This window comes from Eumetopias jubatus, unplaced genomic scaffold, assembly GCF_037043125.1.
Source record: "Eumetopias jubatus isolate StellerSeaLion01/CBP00866 unplaced genomic scaffold, mEumJub1_p1.0 scaffold_30, whole genome shotgun sequence".
Lineage (NCBI taxonomy): Eukaryota > Metazoa > Chordata > Mammalia > Carnivora > Otariidae > Eumetopias > Eumetopias jubatus.
In genome coordinates, this window is record NW_028274836.1 from 897572 (window position 1) to 923946 (window position 26375).

At 40.1% G+C, this 26375-nt stretch overlaps 1 protein-coding gene across 1 annotated transcript; it reads left to right on the top strand.

The window, feature by feature from the left end:
- Positions 1-19721: 19721 nt before the first annotated feature.
- Positions 19722-20561, top strand: LOC114201999 (olfactory receptor 2H2-like). Its single transcript, XM_028094985.2, has one exon. It carries the CDS (start codon positions 19758-19760, stop codon positions 20559-20561), a length of 804 nt encoding a protein of 267 aa, XP_027950786.2. The 5' UTR covers positions 19722-19757.
- Positions 20562-26375: the final 5814 nt, after the last annotated feature.

Below are 26375 nucleotides of genomic sequence, written 5' to 3' on the forward strand. Positions count from 1 at the left end.
TTTAAAATGTTGCCTCCTAGGTCAATGCCAGAGCAGCAGACGCACCCAAGGATGAGCAGGACTGTGCTGAATTCAGTCTTCCTGCCCATGGAGAGCCACTGCTGGTCTCCTGAGGCTCCGGCAGGAACAAGCGAAGGGGGCAAAGACAGCACAGAAAATCGAAAGCACAGGAGGAAACTGGAGTCAATGCCAGTGGAGTGTAGACTTCATAACTTGTCAGGGTTGGACATAAAGGCAAGGCAGAGGAAAAACTAAAAACATCCTTGTTAATGCATCTGTCCCATCACTGCCCAAATCTCCATGACACAAATCACAGTCACCCTTTTCCATGCTGTCAACTATCCCACCCCTGAGTCTCCTCACCTGCATCAGGGAAAGGCAGCAGCTTGAAGAAACCTTCCTACTGTTGCAAAAACATCATGGATGAGCGACCACTTCACATCCAATTTAAAAAAGGGGATAAAACCTACATAAAAAAATCAAGGACTAAATCTTGAGGCAGAAAGATGTACTGAGATAACTATCTCATATAGTTATAGCTATAAATAATGTTTAAAACAACATTCTTGGGACACCTGGGTGGCTCAGACGGTTAGGTGTCTGCCTTGGGCTCGGGTCATGATCCCAGGGTCCTGGGATCAAGTTCTGCATTGGGCTCCTTGCTCAGTGGGGAGCCTTCTTCTCCCCTGCCTGCCACTCCCCCTGCTTGTGCTTGCTCTCTCTCTCAAATAAATAAATAAAATCTTTTAAATTTTTTCAAAAAAAATAAAACAACAGTCTTACTGAGATGTAATTGGATATCATATAATCCATTCATGTAAAATGTAGAATTCGATGACTTTTAGTATACTCACACAGTTGTAAATCCATCACCAAATCTCAGAATTTTTTACCTTTAAGAAAATCCACCCCCAAAGATGGCGGAGGAGTAGGAGACCTGGATTTCATCTGGTCTCAGGAATTCAGCTGAATAGGGATCAAACCATCTGAACACCTACGAACTCAACAGGAGATCGAAGAAGAGAGTAGCAACAACTCCCTGAACAGAAAAGCGACCACTTACTGGAAGGTAGGACGTGCGGAGAAGTGAATCCGAGGCGATATTCGGGAGGATAGACGGCGGGGGAGGGGGCCTCCATCGGCCACTTCTGGCAAGTGCTAGAGCCGCAGAGCACAAAATTGGAACTTTTAGAAGTCGGTTCCACTGAGGGACGTCGCTCCAGTGGCTAAGCAGGGGGTGGAAACCTCGCGGGACAGTGTGGTCTCAGGACCCTCAGGGTCACAGAAAGACCGGGGATGCCTGAGTGCGCCAGAGCTCCCAGGTATCGGAGCGGGGAAGCTGGCTGCAGAGACAGAGCTGAGGCGCGGGCTCGCAGCTCAGGGTGGCCATAAACTCTGATCCGCAGCCCAGTCGGGCCACTGCTCCTCCAGCAGGGACCCAACAAGTGGCAGAGCTGGGGAGACTCCCCTTCCTCCCCTGGGAGGAGCGGCGTGGGAGCGCACCGCAGGGATCTGCTGGGTTTGGAGACTCCACACAGGGTCGAGTGCCAGAGATAGAAATGCTCGGTCACAGGCCGGGTGAGCACGGAGTGCGGCCGGAGACCAGGGAGATGGGAGTGATTGCTTTTCTCTGGGGGCGCACTGAGGAGCGGGCCCCCGAGTTCTCTCTCAGCTCCTCTGGGCAGAGAGTGGGAGGCCACCATTTTCACCCTGGTCCTCCAAAGCTGTACTGAGAGCTTGCAGGGAACAAAAGCTCCTGAGAGCAAACCGGAGCAGCTTGCTTAGCCCGGACCGACAAGGGCAGGGCAATTCCGCCTCCGGCAAAGACATTTGGGAACCACGGCAACAGGCCCCTCCCCCAGAAGATCAGCATGAACAGCCAGCAAGCCAAGACCAAGTTTACCGATCAAGGAGAACGGGAGAACTCCAGCGCTAGGGGAATACGGCACATAGAATTCACGGCTTTTTTACCATGATTCATTAGTTTTTCAAGTTAATTTTTTTAAACTGTTTTTTGTTTTTTGGGTTTTTTTTGAATTTTTCTTTTTCCCTTTTTCAACCAACATCTTATCAATCCCTTTTTTAAAAAAACATTTTTTATTTTTCATTTTTAGAGCGATATTTTATCCATTCATAGTAGTTACCCTTATTTTTGGCATATATATATGTTCTCTCTTTAAAATTTTGATATACAGTTTCTTCTAACAGATCAAAATATACCCTAAATCGCTAGTATATGGCTTTGTTCTAGTCTCCTGCCTGATCAGAGTCTCTCCCATTTTTTTTCCTTTTCTTTTTTCTTTTTTTTAAATCTTCTTTCTTCTTTCAAACAACTTCTTATCAATTCCGTTTATAAAAGGTTTTATAAGTTTCATCTTTACAGTCATCTTCCAACCCTTCATTGTATGAACCCTTATTTTGTACATATATAAGTCTTTCTTCCTTCAAAATTTTAAGAGGCACTTTCTTCTACCAGACAAAAATACACCCAAAATCTAGTGTGTGGCACTGATCTATGCACTAGCCTGATCATATTTGACCATATTCTGGGTTTTTTTTGTTTTGTTCTGTTTTTGTTTGTTTTCATCTTTTTCTTTTTTTTTTTTCTCTTTCTTTTTTCTTTCTTTCCCTTTCTTTTCCCCTGGTTTCAGGTCTTTTCTGATTTGTATAGAGTATACTTGCTGGGGACGTTGTTAACCTGTTAGCATTTTGTTCTCTCATTTATCTGTTTTCCTCTGGACAAAATGACAAGATGAAAAAAATCCCCTCAGCAAAGAGAACAAGAGGTAGTACCATCAGCCAGGGACCTACTCAATACGGACATTAGTACGATGTCGGACCTAGAGTTCAGAATCATGACTTTAAAGATACTAGCTGGGCTTGAAAAGGTGTGGAAGTTATTAGAGAAACCCTTTCTGGAGAAATAAAAGAACTAAAATCTAACCAAGTCGAAACCAAAAAGGCTATTGATGAGGTGTAATAAAAAATGGGGGCACTAACTGCTAGGATAAATGAGGCAGAAGAGAGAATCAGCGATATAGAAGACCAAATGATGGAAAATAAAGAGGCTGAGAAAAAGAGAGAGAAACAACTACAGGATCACGAGGGCAGAATTCGAGAGATAAGTGATACGATAAGACGAAACAACATTAGAATAATTGGGATCCCAGAAGAAGAAGAAAGAAAGAGAGGGGCAGAAGGTATATTGGAGCAAATTATAGCAGAGAACTTCCCTAATGTGGGGAAGGAAACAGGCATCAAAATCCAGGAGGCACAGAGAACCCCTCTCAAAATCAATAAAAATAGGTCAACACCCCGACATCTAATAGTAAAACTTACGAGCCTCAGAGACAAAGAGAAAATCCTGAAAGCAGCTCGAGAGAAGAAATATGTAACCTACAATGGTAGAAACATTAGATTGGCAACAGACCTATCCACAGAGACCTGGCAGGCCAGAGAGGACTGGCATGATATCTTCAGAGCACTAAACGAGAAAAATATGCAGCCAAGAATACTATATCCAGCTAGGCTGTCATTGAAAATAGAAGGAGAGATAAAAAGCTTCCAGGACAAACAAAAACTAAAGGAATTTGCAAACACAAAACCAGCCCTACAAGAAATAGCGAAAGGGGTCCTCTAAGCAAAGAGAGAGCCTAAAAGCAGCATAGATCAGAAAAGAACACAGACAATATACAGTCACAGTCACCTTACAGGCAATACAATGGCACTAAATTCATATCTTTCAATAGTTACCCTGAATGTAAATGGGCTCAATGCCGCAATCAAAAGACACAGGCTATCAGATTGGATTTAAAAACAAGACCCATCAATATGCTGTCTGCAAGAGACTCATTTTAGACCCCAAGACACCCCCAGATTGAAAGTGAGGGGGTGGAAAACAATTTACCATGCTAATGGACACCAAAAGAAAGCTGGGGTGGCAATTCTTATATCAGACAAATTAGATTTTAAAACAAAGACTCTAATAAGAGATGAAGAAGGACACTATATCTTACTTAAAGGGTCTATCCAACAAAAAGATCTAACAATTGTAAATATCTATGCCGCTAACATGAAAGCAGCCACTTTTATAAGGCAATTAATAACAAAAGCAAAGAAACACATTGACAACAATACAATAATAGTGGGGGACTTTAACACCCCCCTGACTGAAATGGACAGATCATCTAAGCAAAAGATCAACAAGGAAATAAAGACTTTAAATGAAACACTGGACCAAATGGACTTCACAGACATATTCAGAACATTCCATCCCAAAGCAATGGAATACACTTTCTTCTCTAGTGCCCATGGAACATTCTCCAGAATTGATCACATCCTAGGTCACAAATCAGGTCTCAACTGATACCAAAAGATTGGGATCATTCCCTGCATATTTTCAGACCACAATGCTTTGAAACTAGAACTCAATCACAAGAGGAAAGTCGGAAAGAACTCAAATACATGGAGGCTAAAGAACATCCTACTAAAGAATGAATGGGTCAACCAGGAAATTAAAGAAGAATTTAAAAAACTCATGGAAACCAATGAAAATGAAAACACAATTGTTCAAAATCTTTGGGATACAGCAAAGGCAGCCCTAAGAGGAAAGTATATAGCAATACAAGCCTTTCTCAAGAAACAAGAAAGGTCTCAAATACACAACCTAACCCTACACCTAAAGGAGCTGGAGAAAGAACAGCAAATAAAGCCTAAACCCAGCAGGAGAAGAGAAATAATAAAGATCAGAGCAGAAATCAATGAAATACAAAACAAAAGAACAGTAGAACAGATCAACGAAACTAGGAGCTTGTTCTTTGAAAGAATTAACAAGATTGATAAACTGCAGGCCAGACTTATCAAAAAGAGAAGAGAAATGACCCAAATCAACAAAATCATGAGTGAAAGAGGAGAGATCACAACCAACACCAAAGAAATACAAGCAATTATAAGAACATATTATGAGCAACACTATGTCAGCAAATTAGATAACCTGGAAGAAATGGGTGCATTCCTAGAGATGTATCAACTACCAAAACTGAACCAGGAAGAAATAGAAAACCTGAACAGACCTATAACCACTAAGGAAATTGCAACAGTCATCAAAAATCTCCCAAAAAAAAAAAGCCCAGTGCCAGATGGCTTCCCAGGGGAATTCTATCAAACATTTAAAGAAGAATTAATACCTATTCTCCTGAAACTGTTCCAAAAAATAGAAATGGAAGGAAAACTTCCAAATTCATTTTAGGAGGCCACCATTACCTTGATCCCAAAACCAAACAAAGACCCCACCAAAAAGAATTACAGACCAATATCCTTGATGAAAATGGATGCAAAAATTCTCAAAAAAATACTAGCCAAGAGAATCCAACAGTACATTAAAAGGATTATTCACCATGATCAAGTGGGATTTATCCCTGGGCTGCAAGGTTGGTTCAATATCCACAAATCAATCAACGTGTTACAATACATTAACAAAAGAAAGAACAAGAATCATATGATCCTCTCAATAGATGCAGAAAAAGCATTTGACAAAGTACAGCATCCTTTCTTGATCAAAACTTTTCAGATTATAGGGATAGAGGGTACATACCTCAATATCATAAAAGCCATCTATGAAAAACACACAGCGAATATCATTCTCAATGGGGAAAAGCTGAGAGCTTTTCCCCTAAGGTCAGGAACGCGGCAGGGAAGTCCACTCTCACCATTGCTATTCAACATAGTATTAGACGTCCTAGCCACAGCAATCAGACAACAAAAAGAAATCAAAGGCATCCAAATCGGCAAAGAGGAAGTCAAACTGTCACTCTTTGCAGAGAATATGATATTTTATGTGGAAAACCCAAAAGACTCCACCCCAAAACTGCTAGAACTCATACAGGAATTCAGTAAAGTAGCAGGATATAAAATCAGTGCACAGAAATCAGTGGCATTCCTATACACCAACAAGAAGACAGAAGAGAGACAAATCAAGGAGTCGATCCCATTTACAATTGCACCCAAAACCATAAGATACCTAGGAATAAATTTAACCAAAGAGGCAAAGGATCTATACTCAGAAAACTATAAAATACTCATGAAAGAAGTTGAAGAAGACACAAAGAAATGGAAAAACATTCCATGCTCATGGATTGGAAGAACAAACATTGTGAAGATGTCAATGCTACCTAGAGCAATCTACACATTCAATGCAATCCCCATCAAAATACCATGCATTTTTTTCAAAGAAATGGAACAAATAATCCTCAAATTTGTATGGAACCAGAAGAGACCCCAAATAGCCAGAGGAATATTGAAGAAGAAAAGCAAAGCTGGTGGCATCACAATTGCAGACTTCCAGCTCTCTTACAAAGCTGTCATCATCAAAACAGTAGGGTACTGGCACAAAAACAGACACATAGATCAATGGAACAGAATCGAGAGCCCAGAAATGGACCCTCAACTCTATGGTCAACTTATTTTTGACAAAGCAGGAAAGAATGTCCAATGGAAAAAAGACAGTCTCTTCAACAAATGGTGTTGGGAAAATTGGACAGCCACATGCAGAAGAATGAAACTGGACCATTTCCTTACACCACACACAAAAATAGACTCCAAATGGTTGAAAGACCTAAACGTGAGACAGGAGTCCATCAAAATCCTAAAGGAGAACACAGGTAGCAACCTCTTCGACCTCAGCCACAGCAACTTCTTCCTAGAAACATCTCCAAAGGCAAGGGAAGCAAGGGCAAAAATGAACTATTGGGATTTCATCAAGATAAAAAGCTTTTGCACAGCAAAAGAAACAGTCCATAAAACCAAAATACAACCGACAGAATGGGAGAAAATATTTGCAAATGACATATCAGATAAAGGGCTAGTATCCAAAATCTATAAAGAACTTATCAAACTCAACAACCAAAGAACAAATAATCCAATCAAGAAATGGGCAGAAGACATGAACAGACATTTCTGCAAAGAAGACATCCAAATGGCCAACAGACACATGAAAAAGTGCTCAACATCGCTCGGCATCAGGGAAATCCAAATCAAAACCTCAATGAGATACCACCTCACACCAGTCAGAATGGCTAAATTTAACAAGTCAAGAAACGACAGATGTTGGCGGGGATGTGGAGAAAGGGGAACCCTCCTACATTGTTGGTGGGAATGCAAGCTGGTGCAGCCACTCTGGAAAACAGTATGGAGGTTCCTCAAACAGTTGAAAATAGAGCTACCATACGATCCAGCAACTGCACTACTGGGTATTTATCACAAAGATACAAATGTAGGGATCCGAAGGGGTACGTGCACCCCAATGTTTATAGCAGCAATGTCCACAATAGCCAAACTGTGGAAAGAGCCAAGATGTCCATCGACAGATGAATGGATAAAGAAGAGGTGGTATATATACACAATGGAATATTATGCAGCCATCAAAAGGAATGAGATCTTGCCATTTGCAACGACGTGGATGGAACTGGAGGGTGTTATGCTGAGTGAAATAAGTCAATCAGAGAAAGACATGTGCCGTATGACCTCGCTGATATGAGGAATTCTTAATCTCAGGAAACAAACTGAGGGTTGCTGGAGTGGTGGGGGGCGGGAGGGATGGGGTGGCTGGGTGACAGACATTGGGGAGGGTATGTGCTATGGTGAGCGCTGTGAATTGTGCAAGACTGTTGAATCACAGATCTGTACTTCTGAAACAAATAATGCAATATATGTTAAGAAAAAAAAAAAGAGGAAGATAGCAGGGGGGAAGAATGAAGGGGAGTAAGTTGGAGGGGGAGACGAACCATGAGAGACGATGGACTCCGAAAAAACAAACTGAGGTTTCCAGAGGGGAGGGGGGTGGGGGGATGGGTTAGCCTGGTGATGGGTATTAAAGAGGGCACGTTCTGCGTGGAGCACAGGGTGTTATGCACAGACAATGAATCATGGAACTCTACATCAAAAACTAATGATGTAATGTGTGGTGATTAACATAACAACAAAAAAAGAAAAAAAAATCCACCCCCCACTTAGGCATCACCCCCAAACCTCCATTCCACTACACACACACCCAACCCTGGCCGTCACCCCCAAACCTCCATTCCACCACATACCCCTCCGGCCCTAAGCCACTTTCTGTGTCTATGGATTTCCCTGTTAGACATTTTTGCAATCTTCTGAAGTGTGTTTTTCATTCCTGTGATTTTTCATGTCCCTGGAGCTTCCCCACTGAGGTTGAAGCTTCTGTTCATTCAGTAGTGTAGAAGAAACCATTCCTGACCCTGATAGTTATTTCTAAGCACCTACACAGAGTACATGTTCATGATTATTTTTGGTCGGGGATGTAGGTGGACTCCAGGGCATGGCTCTGAAGCTGGCATCTGTGCGGTCCCTCCCTCGGTGAGGGTCAGCTGGCCATTTCTGTCCCACAGAATCTGGCTCAGGGGCCCTGACTTGCTGTGGTACTAGAAAAGGGACACCTGTTCAAGCTTTTCAAACCTAGGGCTCCAGAAGGAGAAAACAAAACCCAACAGGAAACTGATGTGGGAAACAAAGGCAGAAGGAAATGTAGGTAAAATTAAATGTCCTTCTAACCTGCAGCTCATTGACAAATACCTGAGGCAGGCAGAGTATATGATTCCTTCAGGAAGCTCCCAAATGTGTTAACGTTAATGCCTCACTAGAGGGAAAAATCACCTCAGCTTGACCATAGCCAGGCCTCCAGCATCCTGTGAGTCTTCAGCAGATGAGAGTCCTTTTGGAACTTCCCTTACCTTTACTCCCCCCCAATCCCAAGGTATGTAATCAGACACCTCTCACAATCCCAGAGCAGGAGTTCTTTCTACCTATCGGGCCTGCCCCTGTGCTTTAATAAAACCACCTTTTTGCACCAAAGCCATCTCAAGAATTCTTTCTTGGCTGATGGTTCCAGACCCCAACACCCCTACTCCAAAAACCCATCAAAATGTCCACTTTCTATCCCTTCCTCTCCCAGCAGGAGCCTTCCCATAGAGTCCTGCTCCCCCTCAGTCTCCTCATTCCCTTCAAGGGAGTTTTCACCTCTTACCTTCTCTTCTCAGGCCCCCAAATACAGTCTCATGGCTGGTGTTTCCTTAGGGGCCCTGGCAGTCATGTGCACGATGAATGAGGCAAAGATGTGTATGAGGTCACTGTAAACAATGCCGGTGACCAGACCTCTCCCTGGAGAGGCAGAAGCCCTAGCTGAACAAACAGCTGCAAAATTTACAGTCATAACCAGATACGTTCTCTTCTCAGACATTAAGCACCATTGTTGTTAGTGATCCATTGACGTGTAACCACGGCAAGATCTCAGGTGGCAATGGGCAGACAGGTAATCCTCTAACCAAGGCCAGAGGGTTCAGGAAGAGAAAACCGAGTATCTGAAAGGCAAAGTCATGTTCTCAATCTTTGACAACTAGTTGGTAAAAACTTACAAAATATTGTTGTGCTTTTTAAAAACACAGTGTTGACCCCGTAACATAATGTGGTTTTTGGTTTTTGTACTGTTTTGTCTTTGCGATGGTAAGGAGAAGAAGAAAGTGAAAACCCAAGGCCTGATTTGCCCCCTTGATGTTTTTGAGCCTATCATTTTCTCTCCAACTTTAGGGGGGGAAATTAACATATATAGTTGAGTTTGCATGTGACCTCATGAACACACATAAAACCATGACTGTGACTACTGCAGGGACACAGGGTATAGAGAATTTAGTATTATGAATATTCTTATACAAGCATACATAAAATTTAGAATAAACAACATATAAGAAATCCTTTCCACTGGATCTCAGTGTCTCTTCTGAGCATCTTTCACTTTTCTCCATGAGGAAGAAAACACTACATTCCCAATGCAGACACCTAGCCAGAGGAAACCATGAGGATGGGAGCCGGGCTGAGGACAAGACTCCAAAGGCCAATAGGATTTATTGAGCCTTCTACTGACAGAATTGATCTATGAACAAGTCTGATTTAAGCAGCTTGGAAGACAGGAGGGAAGTCCTCCATGGTGTACCCCCAAGGGTCCCCATCCCTGATCGCTCAGAGCAGAAGCAGATAAGCACTGAGATGACAGAGAGCCCACCACAGAAGACACTCAGATGAAAGGCTAATGTTCGTCTAGGAAGAGGTCTCAGTGGCCTCATCAGCGGGTGGAGTCTTTCTGGGATAGGCAGGAAATTTGCAGGGCCGTTATCTCTCCCGGATTCTGTGCACCGAGATACTAATAAAAGCAGGTCTCTAATCCCAGCCCCCCTTCAACAACTATGGTGTTCTGGAGGTAAGTCATTTACTCCGCTGCTCACGCAGTGACCAAACCTGGGCTGAAATACTATACCCTAAAATCCTCTGAGAAAGAAATGGGAACCTAAGTGATGTCTTTGGGAATGGCGATGATTCGATGGGCTGAGGGGGAAAGGGGAAAGGAACACATTCCAGGGATTGTGTTATGAGATTAGTGTATGTGTTTTCCCTGCTCAATGGTTCTCTGCATTTTCAGAAACTTCAGAAATCAATATCTGCAGCTAAGGGCAGAGCAATCTGCCCCTTGAGTGTCCAGTGCCAGGCGCTTGCCACAACATGTAGACATGTAGCTTAGCCACTTATAAGAGGACATAGCCAACTGCCACATAAGAATGAAAATGGGATTGGGCATGAAATTACATGAGTAAAAGTGAAAAAATAAGATGCATTTATTTTGTCATTAAGATTCAATATCCATTCGATTAATACTAGAACTTAATATATTAATAATTTAAATATTAATAAAAACTACAGCAGATATGCATTGACAGTACAAACTGAAAATTGTTGGCAATTCAAATATTTAGGTGCAGATGGGGAGAGAAATGTAAGTATATTACGTTGTTAGGTAGCAGCCAAGAGAATATTTCCCTAAATTCCAAGTAGCTGTTGTAAAACTAATTTCTCTAAGTCCTTACAGGTAGCAGATGCCATGATGTCCTCATCATCAGGGTTGCTGGAGGGCATCCAGGGGGAAGGTGGGAGCCCTTGCATGCACGAGTGGAGAGGATCAGTGAGGTCAGCAAATGGCATGGCGGGAGAATTGTCAGATCACTATGCAGGTGCAATGGGGGACCAAATTCTATCATGAGGTCCAAATATGCACCACAGAAATACTTCGTAGTCCACCCCACATGCGCACAAATTCTAGGCGAGAGAGTGCTCTTTCCTCAGTGGATACTCCTTTTGTTGTGCCTCTGCTCTGTTTTAGATTGGCTAGCCTGCCCAAAGTTATGCCCAGATTCTCTACAGCTTATCACTACCTATCACTACAACTGGGGTTTTACATGAATTAAGACTGGACAGGTAGAAAGATGGGGCAGGAAAGGGACGTGTAGGGACCAATTTCCTGAGAAGGAACCACAAAGCCATTGCCTTGGGGTATTGGCAGAGTTCAGATCCAGAGCACAGCCTGTCGGACCGCCCAGTGCTGGTTGCATAGGAAAGACTTGCAATGAACAGACTAAGGTGTTCTTAGCCCTACTCTAAGGCGGTTTGCACAAGCAAGACCATCTGGAAAGACACTGCAGTAGTAATAACACCTCATACCCCAGAGACCCTCACATAGTGAAGTGGCATAGTCAGCAGTCGCATAAGAAGTTGAGACTTGCAGACATGTATATTAGGAAAAGACATGGCCAACTCCATGGAGTGAGGGCCAAATGGGACAAGCATATCTAGTAAATTAATATGCTCTGAGATCCCCTGGTCTAGGCTCTTCCAGACGTGGGAAGAGAACACCTGTGTGGCTGTTTGTTGCCAACCTCTGTCACAACTTCAAATAGGAGAGCACAGAACATGCACTGTCATAAAACACATCATTAGTTCTCAAAACCATGGTGGTTTCATCAATGATCAATGGAAATACCACTGAGTGACACATTAGATGTCAAATTCTGCTCATTAGGAAAAAGGTAGACATGACTCAGAATGAGCACAAAAGTGGATTTGTTTGGAGTTGTTTATTTTTTCCAGATAGAAAACACAAATTTCAACCTAAAATAATGTAAGCAGAAACAAAAGGGTAGCCTTGATTCTAAAGAAAAGGGTAGAAGAATCAAATGATGCTATTTCCGAAAAGATGACAAAGGTAGGTAGGTTGTTGTTCAGCTTATTAAGATATAATTTTTACACATCACTGTATAAGTTACTGCATCATGGTTTGACTTACATATATTATGAAATGATCACACCCATTTCTCATACAGATACAATAACAAAAAGGAAAAAAAAAAGAGAGAGAGAGAGAGAGAGAAAAAATTCTCTCCTTGTGATGAGAACTCTTAGGATCTACTCTCTCAGCAAATTTCCTATACAGCCTACAGCAGAATTACACATCATTTATACACACATCCCCAGTGCTAACTTACTTTATAACTGGAAGCTGGTAACTGTTGACCACCTTCCTGCAATTGCCCTTACCTCCAACCACAAATCTGGGGTAACCACAAATCTCATCTCTTTCTCTAGGAGTTTGTGGTTTTCTGTTTTTGTTTTTGTTTTTTTTACATTTCACATATAAGTGAGATCAACAGTACTTGTCTTTCTCCATCTAATTTCACTTAAAAGGTCCTCAAGGTCCATCAATATTGTTATAATTGACAAGATTTCCTCTTTTTATGGCTGAATAATGTTCCATCATGTATATATATATCACAAATTCTATTTTTTAATTTTTTACTTGCATACAGTTGACACAAAATGTTACATTAGTTTCAGGTGTACAAGTTGGTGATTTGACAAGGTTATATGTTATGCGTAGCTAACCATCTGTCACCATATGACACTATTACAAATCCACTGACTATATTCCCATTGACTGTATCTTTCATCCCCGTGGCTTATTCATTCTGTAACTGGAAGCCTGTACCACGCACTCCCCTTCACCCATTTTGAACACCCCCACCCTCCATCCCTTTGGCAGCCATCAGTGTGTTTTCTGTATTTGTAGCTCTGATTCTGCTATTGCTTGTTTGTTTATTTGGTTTTTCTTAATTTCCACATGTGAGTAAAATCATATGATATTTTTCTTTCTCAGTTTGACTTATTTCACTTAGCATAATACGCTTTAAGTCCATCCATGTTGTTGCAAATGGCACAGTTTTTTTTAATGTCTGTGTGATATTCCATTACACATACATGCACACACGCACACACACATACCACATCTTCTTTACCCATTCGTCTATCAATGGACAGAGATCACTTCCTTATCCTGGCTATTATAAACAATGCTGCAATAAATATAGGGATGCATGTATCTTTTCAAATTAGTGTTTTTAGTTTTTTTGGATACATACTCAGTAGTGGGATTATTGGATCATATGGTATTGCTATTTTTAACTTTCTGAGGAAACTCCTTCCTGTTTTCCACAGTGGCTGTACCAATTTACATTTCCACCAACAGTGTATGAGGAGATTTCCTTTTTTCTCCACATCCCTGCCAAAATTTGTTATTTCTTGTGTTGTTAATTTTTAGCCATTCTGACCAGTGTGAGGTGGGATCTCACTGTGGTTTGGATCTGTATTTCCCTGATGATGAGTGATTTTGAGCATCTTCTTATGTGTCTGTTGGACATTTATATGTCTTTTTTGGGAAAATGTCCATCCACTTTTTCTGCCCCTTTTTTAATTGTATTGAATTGTTTGCTTGTTTTGATGCTGAGTGCTATAATTCCTTAAATATTTTGTATATTAACCCTTTATTGAATATATCACTTGCAAATATGCCCATTTAGTATGTTGCCTTTTAGTTTTGTTGATTGTTTACTTCACTGTGCAGAAACTTTTTATTTTGAGGAAGTCCCAAGAGTTTATTTGTGCTTTTGTTTCCCTTGCCTCAAGAGACATATCTAGAAAAATGTTGCTATGGCCAATGTCAGAGAAATTATTGCGTGTGCTCTCATCCAGGATTTTTATGGTTTCAGGTGTTGCTTTTAGGTCTTTGATCCAACTTGAGTTTATTTTTGTGTATGGTATAAGAAATGGTCCAGTTTCATTGCTTTGCATGTAGCTATCTCGTCCCAACACCATTTGTTGAAGAGACTGACTTTGTATATTCATGCCTTCTTTATCATAGATTAATCGATCATAAAAGTTTGGGTTTATTTCTGGGCTTTCTATTCCATTCCATTGATCTTTGAATCTATTTTGTGCCAGTATAACACTGTTTTTATTACCACAGCCTTATATTATACCTTGAAATCTGGAATTATGATATCTCCAGCTTTATTTTTTCCTTCTCAAGATTGCTTTGGCTATACAGGGTCTCTTGTGGTTCCATACAAATTTTAGGATTATTTGTTCTAGTTTTTTGGAAAATGCTGTTGATCTTTTGATAGGGAGTGCATTAAATGTGTAGATTGCTTTGAGTATTGTGGGCATTTTAACAATATTAGTTCTTCTAAATCATGAGCATGGACTATCTATTTGTGCCATCTTCAATTCCTTTCATCAATTTTTTTATAGTTTGAGAGTACAGTCTTTCACCTCCTTTGTTGTTTATTCCTAGGTATTTTATCATTTTTGGTGCAACCATAAATGGAAATGTTTTCTTAATTTCCATTTCTGTGACTTCATTATTAGTGTATAGAAATGCAACCTGTTTCTCTATGTTAATTTTATATCCTACAAATTTACTGAATTCATTTATTACTCCTAGTAGTTTTTGGTGGAGTATTTAGGATTTTCTATGTATAGTATTATGTCATCTGCAAATAATGATTGTTTAACTCCTTCTTTACCAATATGGATGCCTCTTATGTTTTTATCTTTTCTGATTTCTGTGGCCAGGATTTCCAGTACTATGTTGAATAAAAGTTGTGAGAATGGGCATCCTTGTTTTGTTCCTGACCTTAGGGGAAAACCTGTTAGTTTTTCACCACTATGATGGTAGCTATAGGTTTTTCATATATGGCAATAATTATATTGAGCTATGTTCCCTCTAAACCCACTTTGTTGAGCATTTTCATTGGGAATGGATGTTGGATTTTGTAAATAATTTCTCTTCATCTATTGAGATGATCATATGGTTTTTATCCTTTGTTTTGTTGATGTGATGTATGACACGGATTCATTTGTGAATATTGAACCATTCTTGCATCCCTGAAATAAATCCCACTTGATCATGGTGAATGATCCTTCTAATGTATTGTTGGACTTGGTTTGCTAATATTTTGTTGAGGATTTTTACATCTATGTTCATCAAGGATACTGGTCTGTAGTTTTCTTTGTGGAGTCTGTCTGATTTTGATATCAGGGCTATGCTGGTCTCATAGAATGAATTTGTCTCATAGAATGAATTTGGAAGCTTTTCTTCCTCTTCTACATTTTTTGAATAATTTGAGAATAGGTATTAACTCTTCTTCAAATTTTTGGTAAAATTCACCTGTGAAGCCATCTGGTCCCGGAGGTTTTTTTTTTTAGTAGTTTTTTGATTACCAATTCACTTTTGTTACTAGTAATTGGTCTGTTCAGATTTTCTATTTCTTCCTGATTCATTTTTGGAAGATCGCATGTTTCTAGGATTTATTCACTTTTTCTAGGTTGTCCAATTTGTTGACATATAGTTTTTCATGGTATTCTTTTAGAATTCTTTGTATTTCTGTGGTGTCAGTTGTAATTTCCCCTCCTTCATTTCTGCTTTTGTTTATTTAAGTCCTTTCTCTCCCTTTCTTTCTTTCTTCTTTCTTTCTTTCTTTCTTTCTTTCTTTCTTTCTTCTTCTTTGATGAGTCTGGTTAAAGGTTTATCAATTTTGTTGATCTTTTCAAAGAATCAGCTTTTGGTTTCATTGATTTTTTCTATTGTTTTTTGTCCCTATATCATTTATTTCTGCTCTAATCTTTATTATTTCCCTCCTTCTACTCACCTTGGGCTTTACTTGTTCTTCTTTTTCCAGTTCCTTTAGCTATGAGGTTTGAGATTGTTTATTTGAGCTTTTTCTTGCTTCTTGAGGTAGGCCTACACCACTATATATTTCCTTCATAGAACTGCTTTCCCTGTGTTCTGAAGAGTTTAGGTCATTGTGTTTTTATTTTCATTTGTCTCTATGTATTTTTTTTAATTTCTTCTTTGATTGGTATGTTGACACATTGGTTGTTTAGTAACTTGTTTTTTAGCCTCCACAATTTTTTGCTTTTTTCCAGGTTTTTTTTCCTTGTGATTTATTTCTAGTTTCATACTGTTGTGGTCAGAGAAGATGCATGGTATGATTTCAGTATTTTTTAATTTATTGACGCTTGTTTTATGGCCTAATACGTGATGTATTCTGGAGCACGTTCTATGTGTACTTGAAAAGTATGTGTGTTTTGTTTTGTTTGACAGACTGTTCTCTATGTATCTGTTATGTTATCATTATGTAATGCCTTTCTTTGTCTGTTGTCACAGTCTTTGTTTTAAAGTCTGTTTTGCCTGATATAAGCACTGCTACCCCATTTGTTGTTGTTGTTGTCTTGTTTCCATTTGCATGGTAAAGATCTTTCCATCTCTTGACTTTTAGTCTATCTGTGTCTTTAGGTCTAAGATGAGTCTCTTGCAGGCAGCATATAGATTTCTTTTTTAAATTCGTTCTACCACCCTATGTGTTTTGATTGGAGCATTTAGGTCATTTATATCTTAAGTAATTATTGATAGGTACGTACGTATTGTCATTTTGTTCATTGATTTCTCATTGTTTTGTAGTTTTTCTCTGTTCCTTTCTTCTCCTGCTCTTTTTCACTATAACGGATGAGTTTCTGAAGTGTTACATTTGGCTCTTTCCTTTCATTTTTTATCTATTTAGCATGAGTTTTGGGTTTGTGGTTACCATGAGGTTCATATATAACATCTTAAATATATAGTAGTCTATATTAAGTTGATGATCATTTAAGTTCAAACACATTTTTAAAAGATTCTTTCTTTTTTTTTACTCCCTCCATGTTTTATGTATATGCATCATATTTCACATCCTTTTACTTACAATTTTCTTATATCTAATTATGGCCTATATAACAAATTCTTTATCTAGTCATCTGTCAGTGGGCACTTAGGGTGTTTCTGTGTCTTGGTTATTGTACATAGGGCTAGTATGAACATGTGGGTGCAAATATCTTCTAGAGTTATTGTTTCATTTGCTTTGGCCATATTCCCAGGAGTGGAATTATTGCATCATATAGTAGGAATATTTTTAATTTTTTCAAGATCCTATACAGTTTTCCATAGTGGCTATACCAATTTACAATCTCACCAAGAGTAAACAAGGGTCCCTTTTCTTCACATCTAGTATTTGTTATCCCTTGTCTTTTTCATGATTATTTCAACAATCATGAGGTGATATCTTATTGTGGTTTTGATTTGTGTTTCTCTAACAACTAGTGAGGTTGGACATCTTTTCATGTACCTGTTGGCCTTTTGTATATCTTTGTTGGAAAAAATTCTGTTCAGGTCCTTTGCTCATCTCTTAGTTGTGTGTGTGTGTGTGTGTGTGTGTGTGTTGTGTTGTGTTGTATGAGTTCTTTATATATTCTGGATATTTACGCCTTATCAGATACAAGATTTGCAAATATTTTGTCCCATTCCACAAGTTGCCTTTTCATTCTGTTGATTATTTCTTTTGCTGTGCAGAAACTTTTTAGTTTGATGTGTGTTCATTTGTTTATTTTTTATTATGTTGCTTGTGCTTTATGTGTCATATTCAAAAAAAATTGCCAGCTTATTCAAAAAAATACTCTTGACAAATTAGGTATAGAAGGAATGTGGCTTGAAGTAATAAAGGCTATCTATGAAAAGCCCACAGCTAACACTGTACTCAATTTTAAAAGGTTGAGTTGAGAGCTTTTTCTCTAAGATCAACAATAAGAAAAGAGTGTACTCTCTCACTGCATTTATTCGACATAGTACTGAAAATTCTAGCCAGATTGATGAGGCAATGTCATCAAAACAGTAAAATACTTAAGAAGACACTTAACAAAGGAGGTGAAAGATCTCTACTCTAAAAATTATAACACATCAATGAAAGAAAGAAATAGTGTAAGACACAAATAAATGGAAAGATATCTTGTGTTTGTGAATTAGAAGAACTAATATTCTTGTAATGTCAATACTACCAAAAAGCCATGTATAGATTCAATGCAATCCTGTAAGAATTCATTGGGGCATTTTTACAGAAGTAGAAAAATCAATTTTAGAATTTATTTGGAACCACGAATGACCCTGAATTGCCAAACAATTATGAAGAATAAAACAAGAGGCATTACACTTCGTGATTTGAAGCTATAATATAAAGTCATAGTAATCAAAACAGTGTGGTACTAACATAAAAACAGGTAACTACATCAAAAGAATGGAATAGAGAACCCAGAAATAAAACCTGCATATACAGTCAACTAATATTTGATGAAGGAGCCCCAAAACTAACACACAAAAAAACAGTTTCTTCAAGAAATCATGCTGGAAAGATTGGATATTCACATGCAATAGAATGAAATTAGACTCCTGTTTTATATCACTGACAAAAGTTAACTCAAAATAGTTTAAAATCTTCAATGTAAGATCTGAAACCATAAAACTCCTAAAAGGAAAAAATAGAAAAAAAAATTCCTTGACATAGGTTGAAATAATCAGGCAAGAAAAAGAAACAAAAGCCATCAGAATTGGAAAGGAAGAAGTAAAATGTTCCTAACTGTGGTTTTGTAAGTAAAATGACATGACTTTATGTAAAGAAAATCATAAAAACTCCACCAAAAAACTAATAAATTCAGTAAAGTTTCAGGGCACAAAGTTAACAAACAGAAATCAGTAATATTTCTATACACTAATGATGAATTATCTGGAAAAAGAATGATTCTATTTACAATATTGAATTTTGTCAAATATTTATTCCACTTGTAGTGAAATGATTGTATAATTTTGTCTTTCATTGTATTAATGTGATGGATCACATTGATGGATTTGCATATATTAAATTACCCTTGCATCCCAGGGATAAGTTCTGCTGATTGTGGGACATGATCCTTTTAACGTGCTGCTGAATTCAGTGTGCTAGCATTTTACTGAGAATATTTGCATCTATATTCATCAGGGTATTGGTTTGTTGTTCTCTTTTCTGGTGGTGTCTTTATCTGGAGTTTGTATTAAGGTAATGCTGCACTTGTTAAATGAATTTGGGAGTTTTCCTTCCTCTGATTTTTTTGGAAAAGTTTGAAAAGGTTTGGTGTTATTTCTTTTATAAATGTTTGGTAAAATTCACCAGTGAAGACATCTAGTCCTAGGTTTTTCTTTTTTGGGAGATTTTTTTTATTACTGATTCACTCTCTATAATAGTAATTGATCTATTCAGATTTTCTATGTCTTCCTGATTCAGTTTTGGTAGTTTGTATGTTTCTAAAGTTTTTCTCCATTTTATCTAGTTATCCAGTTTGTTGGCATAAGTTGTCCATAGTGGGAAGGGTTAGTTTTAAATAATAATACACCACAGTGTCATGTTCTAGGAGTTTGCCAAAACCATCCAAGTTTGAAGAAGTTAACAGATGAAAATGTCCCAAAAGGGATAGAGATAAAAGAAAAGCCAGTCAAAGCTTAGAGAAACTATTAACAAAGAAAGGGCAATTTTCTAAAATCAAAAATCACTTTCTCTACGTCTTGGAGGTGATATTCTAATTGGTGTGTTGCTCCTTGCAGGTCGAGGTGGGCGCTGGATACATATGCCAACGGCACCATCCCAGACGGCTTCATCCTCTTGGGCTTCTCAGATAAGCCCAGGCTAGAAATGACCCTATTTGTGACTGTGTCTGTCTTTTACACAGTCACCCTCGTGGGCAACGCCACCATCATACTCCTGTCTCACCTAGACCCCCACCTGCACACCCCCATACACTTCTTCCTCACCCACCTCTCCATCCTGGACCTCTGCCTTACCGCCAGCTGCATCCCCCAGATGCTGGTCAATTTCTGGGGCTCGGACAAGACCGTCAGCTACCTGGGATGTGCAGTCCAGCTCTACATCTTCCTGGGACTGGGAGCTGCAGAGCGTGTGCTGCTGCTGATCATGGCCTTCGATCGCTACATGGCAGTGTGCCGACCCCCGCACTATGCAGTAATCATGCACCCGCCCCTGTGTCACAAGCTGGCGTTCCTGGTCTGGGCAAGTGGGATTTTCGGCACCCTGGTGCCGTCTCCCACCACCATGAAACTCCCCTTTTGCCATCACCACCGGGTTGACGACTTTGTCTGTGAGGTCCCTGCGCTGATCCGCCTGGCCTGCAGAGACACACATATCAACAAGCTCCAGATCTCAGTGATTGGTGCCGTCTTCCTGATGGGGCTGCTCCTGCTCATCCTTGTCTCCTACGGGCGCAGAGCCCAGGCGGTGCTGGCTATCCCGTCCCTGGAGGGAAGAAGCAAGGCCTTCCGCACCTGCTTTTCCCACCTGGTGGTCGTCTTTCTCTTCTACTGCAGTGTCACTGCCGTTTACATTCGACCCCGGAGTCACTTCTCCCAGAAGGGAGGCAAGTTCCTAAGTCTTTTCTACACTGTGGTGACCCCCACTCTCAACCCCCTCATCTACATCTAAGATTTCATTTATTTATTTGAGAGAGAGAACACAGAGGGAGAGTGAGAGGCAGAAGCAGACTCCCCACTGAGCAGGGAGCCTGATGCAGGACTCGATCCCAGGACCCTGAGATCATGACCTGAGCCGAAGGCAGATACCTAATCCATTGAGCCACCCAGGTACCCCTTAATTTTTTTTAATATTTATTTATTTTTCCTAGAGAGAGAACTAGTGGGGAGAAGGGCAGAGGGAGAGACTCTTCAAGCAGGTTCTGCACTGATCACAGAGCCTGACTCTGGGCTCCATCTCACCCAACCCATGAATTCACGACCTGAGCCAAAATCAATAGTCGGATGCCCAACTGACTGAGCGACCCAGGTGCCCCCAAACATTTTCAATACTAATGAAATCCAGTTTAGGAAGTTTTCCTTTTATGGATCATGCATTTGGTGTCATCTCTAAAATCTCACCATGTTGTAGGTCCAAGCTATAGAAAATTTCTCTTATGTTGTTTTTTTTTGTTTTGTGGTTTTCATTTTACATAAGGTCCATGATCCATTTTTTAAAAGATGTTATTATTTTTAAGTAATCTCTACATCCAACATGGGGCTTGAACGTACAACCCCAAGAACAAGAGTTGCATGCTCCACTGACAGAACCAGCTAGGCGTCCCATTTTAGTTGATTTTCGCACAAAATGTAAGGTTGGGCAGAGGTTTATTTGCTTATTTAGCTTGCGGATATCCAATTACTCCAGCATCATTTGTTGAAAAGAGCTTTGTCAGGTCCAGGTCTGGGATAGAGGAATAAAAAACAAGCAAACAAAGAAAGAGAGAACCCAGGGACCTCGCTACAGTGTCATTCCTTGTATCCTGAGGCCCCCAGCTCCTCTCTTCTCTCTTCTTTCAGATGTTTCCTAAATATTTGTTTTACATGCAGTGTACAAGGTTTCAGTCGGAAAATTTGATCCATCTTCAGAGAAGGCATTCCACAGGATTGTTTTTAGTTAAATGTTGCTGTAAATAAAGAAGTCAACAAAAGCGTAACCTGCCAATGTGACCCCCTCTATCCAGCAGTAAAATGCATGTGTCTTTGGGCCTGCAGCCTCCCTGCTCCAGTGTGGGTTACACAGCGTCAGCATCACCTGGATGGTGATATATAACAGCAAGCATATATATATGTGTGTGTATACAAATACAAAGTATTATATATAAAAAAATAATAAAATAAATATATTTTTATATATAAAAATAAATAAAATAATAACATCTTTAAAAAATGGATCATGGACTTTATGTAAAATGAAAAACCACAAAACTTAAAAAAAAAACATAGGAGAAAGTTTCTATAGCTTGGACCTACAGCATGGTGAGATTTTAGAGATGACACCAAACCTATCACCTGGAGCATGATAGAAGTGCAGAATCCCAGGTTCTAATCTAGACCCACTAAGCCTGATTCTGTGTTTTCTCCAGTTTCTAGGTGATATACATGAGCAGAACAGCTTGGGAAGCACAGTTCCACACATGATCACTCTGACAGGGACTCCCCCTCTTTAGAATGTGTCCTGCAAACACTTGGCATTGCCTCAGGGCCGACTGAATCATTCTCTCCCTGCAGTCTCTATGCCTGGTCTGCTCCAGTCCTGGGAACTGCTCATTCATCTCAGGAGGCTTGAGGAGTAGCCAATCACTTCACTAATGGAATGCATAACATTTCTGATGACCGATAAGCTTTATAAGCAGAACTTTTTTGTCCCCTTCCTTTTGCATTCTTCATCCCACTTTTTCCTCTGCCCACTTTCTTTTTCTTCCTTTCTTCTTAAACAGCTCATCAATTTCTTTCATAACTTCTTCATTTCTGCCATCCAAGCTCAGGGGACACAACTCTGTTTTATGTTCAACCGTAGATCCCATCTCAGTGAAGTCTTCCTTGAGGAAGTGGAAGAAAGCTCTCAAATTTTACTTGATTCTTAGAACCCCACTCATTCACTTTATATGCCTGATTCTGAAATGTCATTATCATTTATTTGATCTCTGAATGCATTTACTTGGCCCCATGACCATTTGGCTGTTGATATATAATTTAGACCTTTTTATCAGTGCCAAAGAGCATGGATTTTCTGCACTAACTCTACATTAGAGCATTTAGAGCATACTAGTTTGCTGGGGCTGCCATAACATTAAGTTGGGCAGCTTAAATGACAGAAAGTTATTTTCCACAGTTTTAGAGGCTGCAACGTCCAAGATAAACATGTCAGCAGGGCTGGCTTCTGGCAGGGCTGGTATCTCTCCTTGGCCAGTGGATAAACATCTTCTTGTGTGTGTACGTGGTTTTCCCTCTGCGCATGGATGTGCCCTAACCTCTTCTTACAAGGACACCAATCAGATTGAATTACAACCTAGCCTAATGAGCGTGCTTTAATTTAATTACCTTTTTGAAGCCTCTATCTTTAAATACAGTCACAGTCTGAGTTATTGGGGGTTGGGTCTTCAACATAGGAATTTACGGGTGGGGGGCATAAAATTCAGTCCATGACACAGAGCCATAGAGAACACAACACAGTTCAAGCATATATTCTGAACAGATAGCCATTGACAGGAAAGATAATAGCTCCTCAAAGATTAGAAGCACATGCCCATTAAGAGAGTTCTAAGCAGGAATAAGTGAGGGCCAAGCCTGAAAACAAGCATGGTTGCCCAATCACACACATAGCCACGGATCTCTGTCTATTCCTGGTCTGAGGCAGAGGTCCTGCTCTCATGCTCAGCTGCTCACCCAATGGTCACACTGTGCTCCATTGTTATGGAGATGGAGAATTTGATGAGACTTATCCCAATAATATGATAGTCCTATTTTCTCAGACATGTTTAGAGCTGAAAGAGACTTAAGAGCACCTCCTGAGTGCCAGGCATTATTCTAAGTGCTTTACAGATATTAACTCCTTTCTTCCTCACACACCCATTGAGCTAGATATGATGACATTTGTCGTGTTTACAGACGAGGATGCAGACACAGAGAGATAAAACAGCTTCCATGATCACACAGTCGATGAATGGTGAGGGGGCACTGGCCTGTGTGGTCAGTCCAGGGACCATAATCTTGACCCTGGGGTGCCCCATGGTGATGACAACAGGGAAGGTATGGTACACAGTTGTGCATGATGTGCGGCTCTGTCTGTGGGGCGCATCCCCATCTGTAGCAACGGGGGGATAGCTCTTAGAGGTTGGAATCAGACATTCCTCTGGCTGGAGGTGAGATGGGAAGGACAGAAGAGAGTGGGGAGTGCCTTCAACCCACCGACTTCTGGGTCCTGTGACTTTTAGTGGGACACATGGCACGAACACGCACTGTGGTGACGTGAGTGGCAAAGGTACAAACAGGGTCTGATCAGATCCCGGGAGTTCAAAGGTCTCCAAACAATAATCTAGTACCACCACAAAACACTTTAGAGGAAGCACAAGCAAAATATCTACTGCTGAAGGGGCTGCCTGGGCGGCTCAGTCGGTGAAGCATCTGCCTTTGGGCTCAGGTCATGATCATCAGGGTCCCTGCTCAGCGGGGAGTCTGCTTCTCCTTCTTCCTCTGCTCCTCCCTTGCACTCAAGTGCTCTCTCTCACCCTCAGATAAATAAATAAAATCTTTTAAAAAATATATCCTGCTGAAAATAGAAGAAAATTACAGAAAATTAAGCAGCAAAGATAAACCAAGTCATACAGATAGAAAACAATGACAGACGCAGAAGACTGATGGTCATTTTACACAAAATTATTATCACTAAAGAAAACAGACCAAAACAGATGCACCTGGAAATTATTAAAACATAAGACGTTCCTGAAATGAAAGAGAACTGAGTTGGAAAATTGAAAGGCAAAAAACAAAATAGAACATGCAGTATTGAAAGAGAAGTGTTGATGAAGTTACTTAGCTTCAAAGATAAAAAAAGTAGAACCTAAAGGTATCTGGTCAGAAAAGCAATTCATCTACAGTTGAGAAAAGTCAGAACAGGCTTCAGTCTCAGCATAAAATGGTGCAACCTCTAAGGAGATTTACAGTTTTAATGTGCCGTCAAACCATACTGTTGTTGTGCAACCTAGAGGGAAAGGTCACAGACAAAAACAACCATGAAGAAATCTTGAATTTCTGTGTCATTATTTTGAAATTTTTTATATAAATTTCTGTAAATGTTCTATCAGCAGAAACACTGAAACCCTAGGAATGTAAGGAGGCAGATACAGAATGAAATGTAAGAAGGCTGTCAGTGTAAGTTTCCACAGGCAGGAAAAGGGCCGACCAAGCTATATATCTGGAAATATACATTATTCTTCAAGAAAAGGAAAGAATAATCCCAGAGGTGGTCAGAGTTTGACAAGGCTGCCATTCACATCAGGACACAGTGGGTACAGGCTCAGAGGTGGGACTGTCTCTTCCTCAGTCCCAGAGGGTAGACAAGGAGGGTAGAGCACAGCCAAAGAGGATTATTCCCAAGCCCTCACATCTAAGGAAATCTGTCCTTCAGGTTGCATGCTTGCTTGGGACCACTGACCCCTGTTTCCCTTCTGGGTTCTCTCCCTTGGAATGGGAGTGTCTCTCCTATGCCTGCCCCACCATCATATTTGGGAAGCACAGGGCACAGTGTCTGGTTTCACAGGTTCACAGCTGGATAGGATGAATCATCCCTCAAGCCTCACCAATATCTGATTTAGATGCTATCCAGATGAAACTGGATGCTGAAATGGGTTAAAACTTTGGGGGATATTGGGAGACAGTGAATATATTCTACATGTGAGAACATGAATTTGGGGAGAGACTACATTTATGAGTTGAATTGTGTTTCCCAGAATTCGTATATTAAAGTTCCAATCCCGACAACCTCAGAATTATGACCTTATTTGGAAAAACATCATTGCAGTTGTAACTAATGAAGATGAGGACACACTGGTGTAAGGTGCACCTCCTTCTTTCCTACAGACATTTCTTCAAAGCTTCCATCAAATGCCTAGGTTCTGGGAGTGAATGGCACCATCATAACCCAACCATACATTTTGCTGTTATGGATTGTATGTATTTGCTGGGGCTGCCACCAATGGTATGGTCTAAACAATAGGCATCAAACCACAGTTCTGGAGGGCGGGAATCTGACCGTGATATACCAGCAGAGTTGGGTCCTCTTAGGGTTATGGCAAAGAATCTGTTCCATGTCTCTCTCCTAGCTTTGGGTGGTTTGCAGGAAATCGCCATGGAATGGCTGTGTCTTTATTACATAGGGAAATTATTTGTATGATATGAGAAGTAGTGTTCCCATGTTTATGGCTATTTGTCCCAGCTAGGTTCCTTGGCTAGTCCTTCCTTTTTTCATCATTTTCAATGTCACAGATCACATTTCCATGCATTCCTATGGCTGCACATGAACTCTATCTTGCCTGTACTACATAGACCAATTATAGCACCTTAATATCTAGTACAGCAAATCCTCCTATGTTGTCAAATTTCCCCTCAATACTCTCCCCCGCCATTTTCCATATACATTTTCAAAATCATCTTGCTCAAATCTATTAAAATCCCTGTTAGTATGTTAATAGCAATTGCACTGAATTTTTGTTAGTTGGTGGAAAGCGGGGGGCAGGGGACAGAACTTGCATTGTCATGCTATTGAAACTTTGAATCTTCCCATCCAGGAATAGTTCTCCATTTATTTAGGTCTTTTTTGTATAATTTTTTGTACAATTTTTTAAAGATTTACTTCAGGCACCTGATAGTTTTTATTGCTATAATTAATAGGGTTTTATTACATTTTAAATTGTAGGTGCTTAGGAATGCTGTTAATCATTTTGAT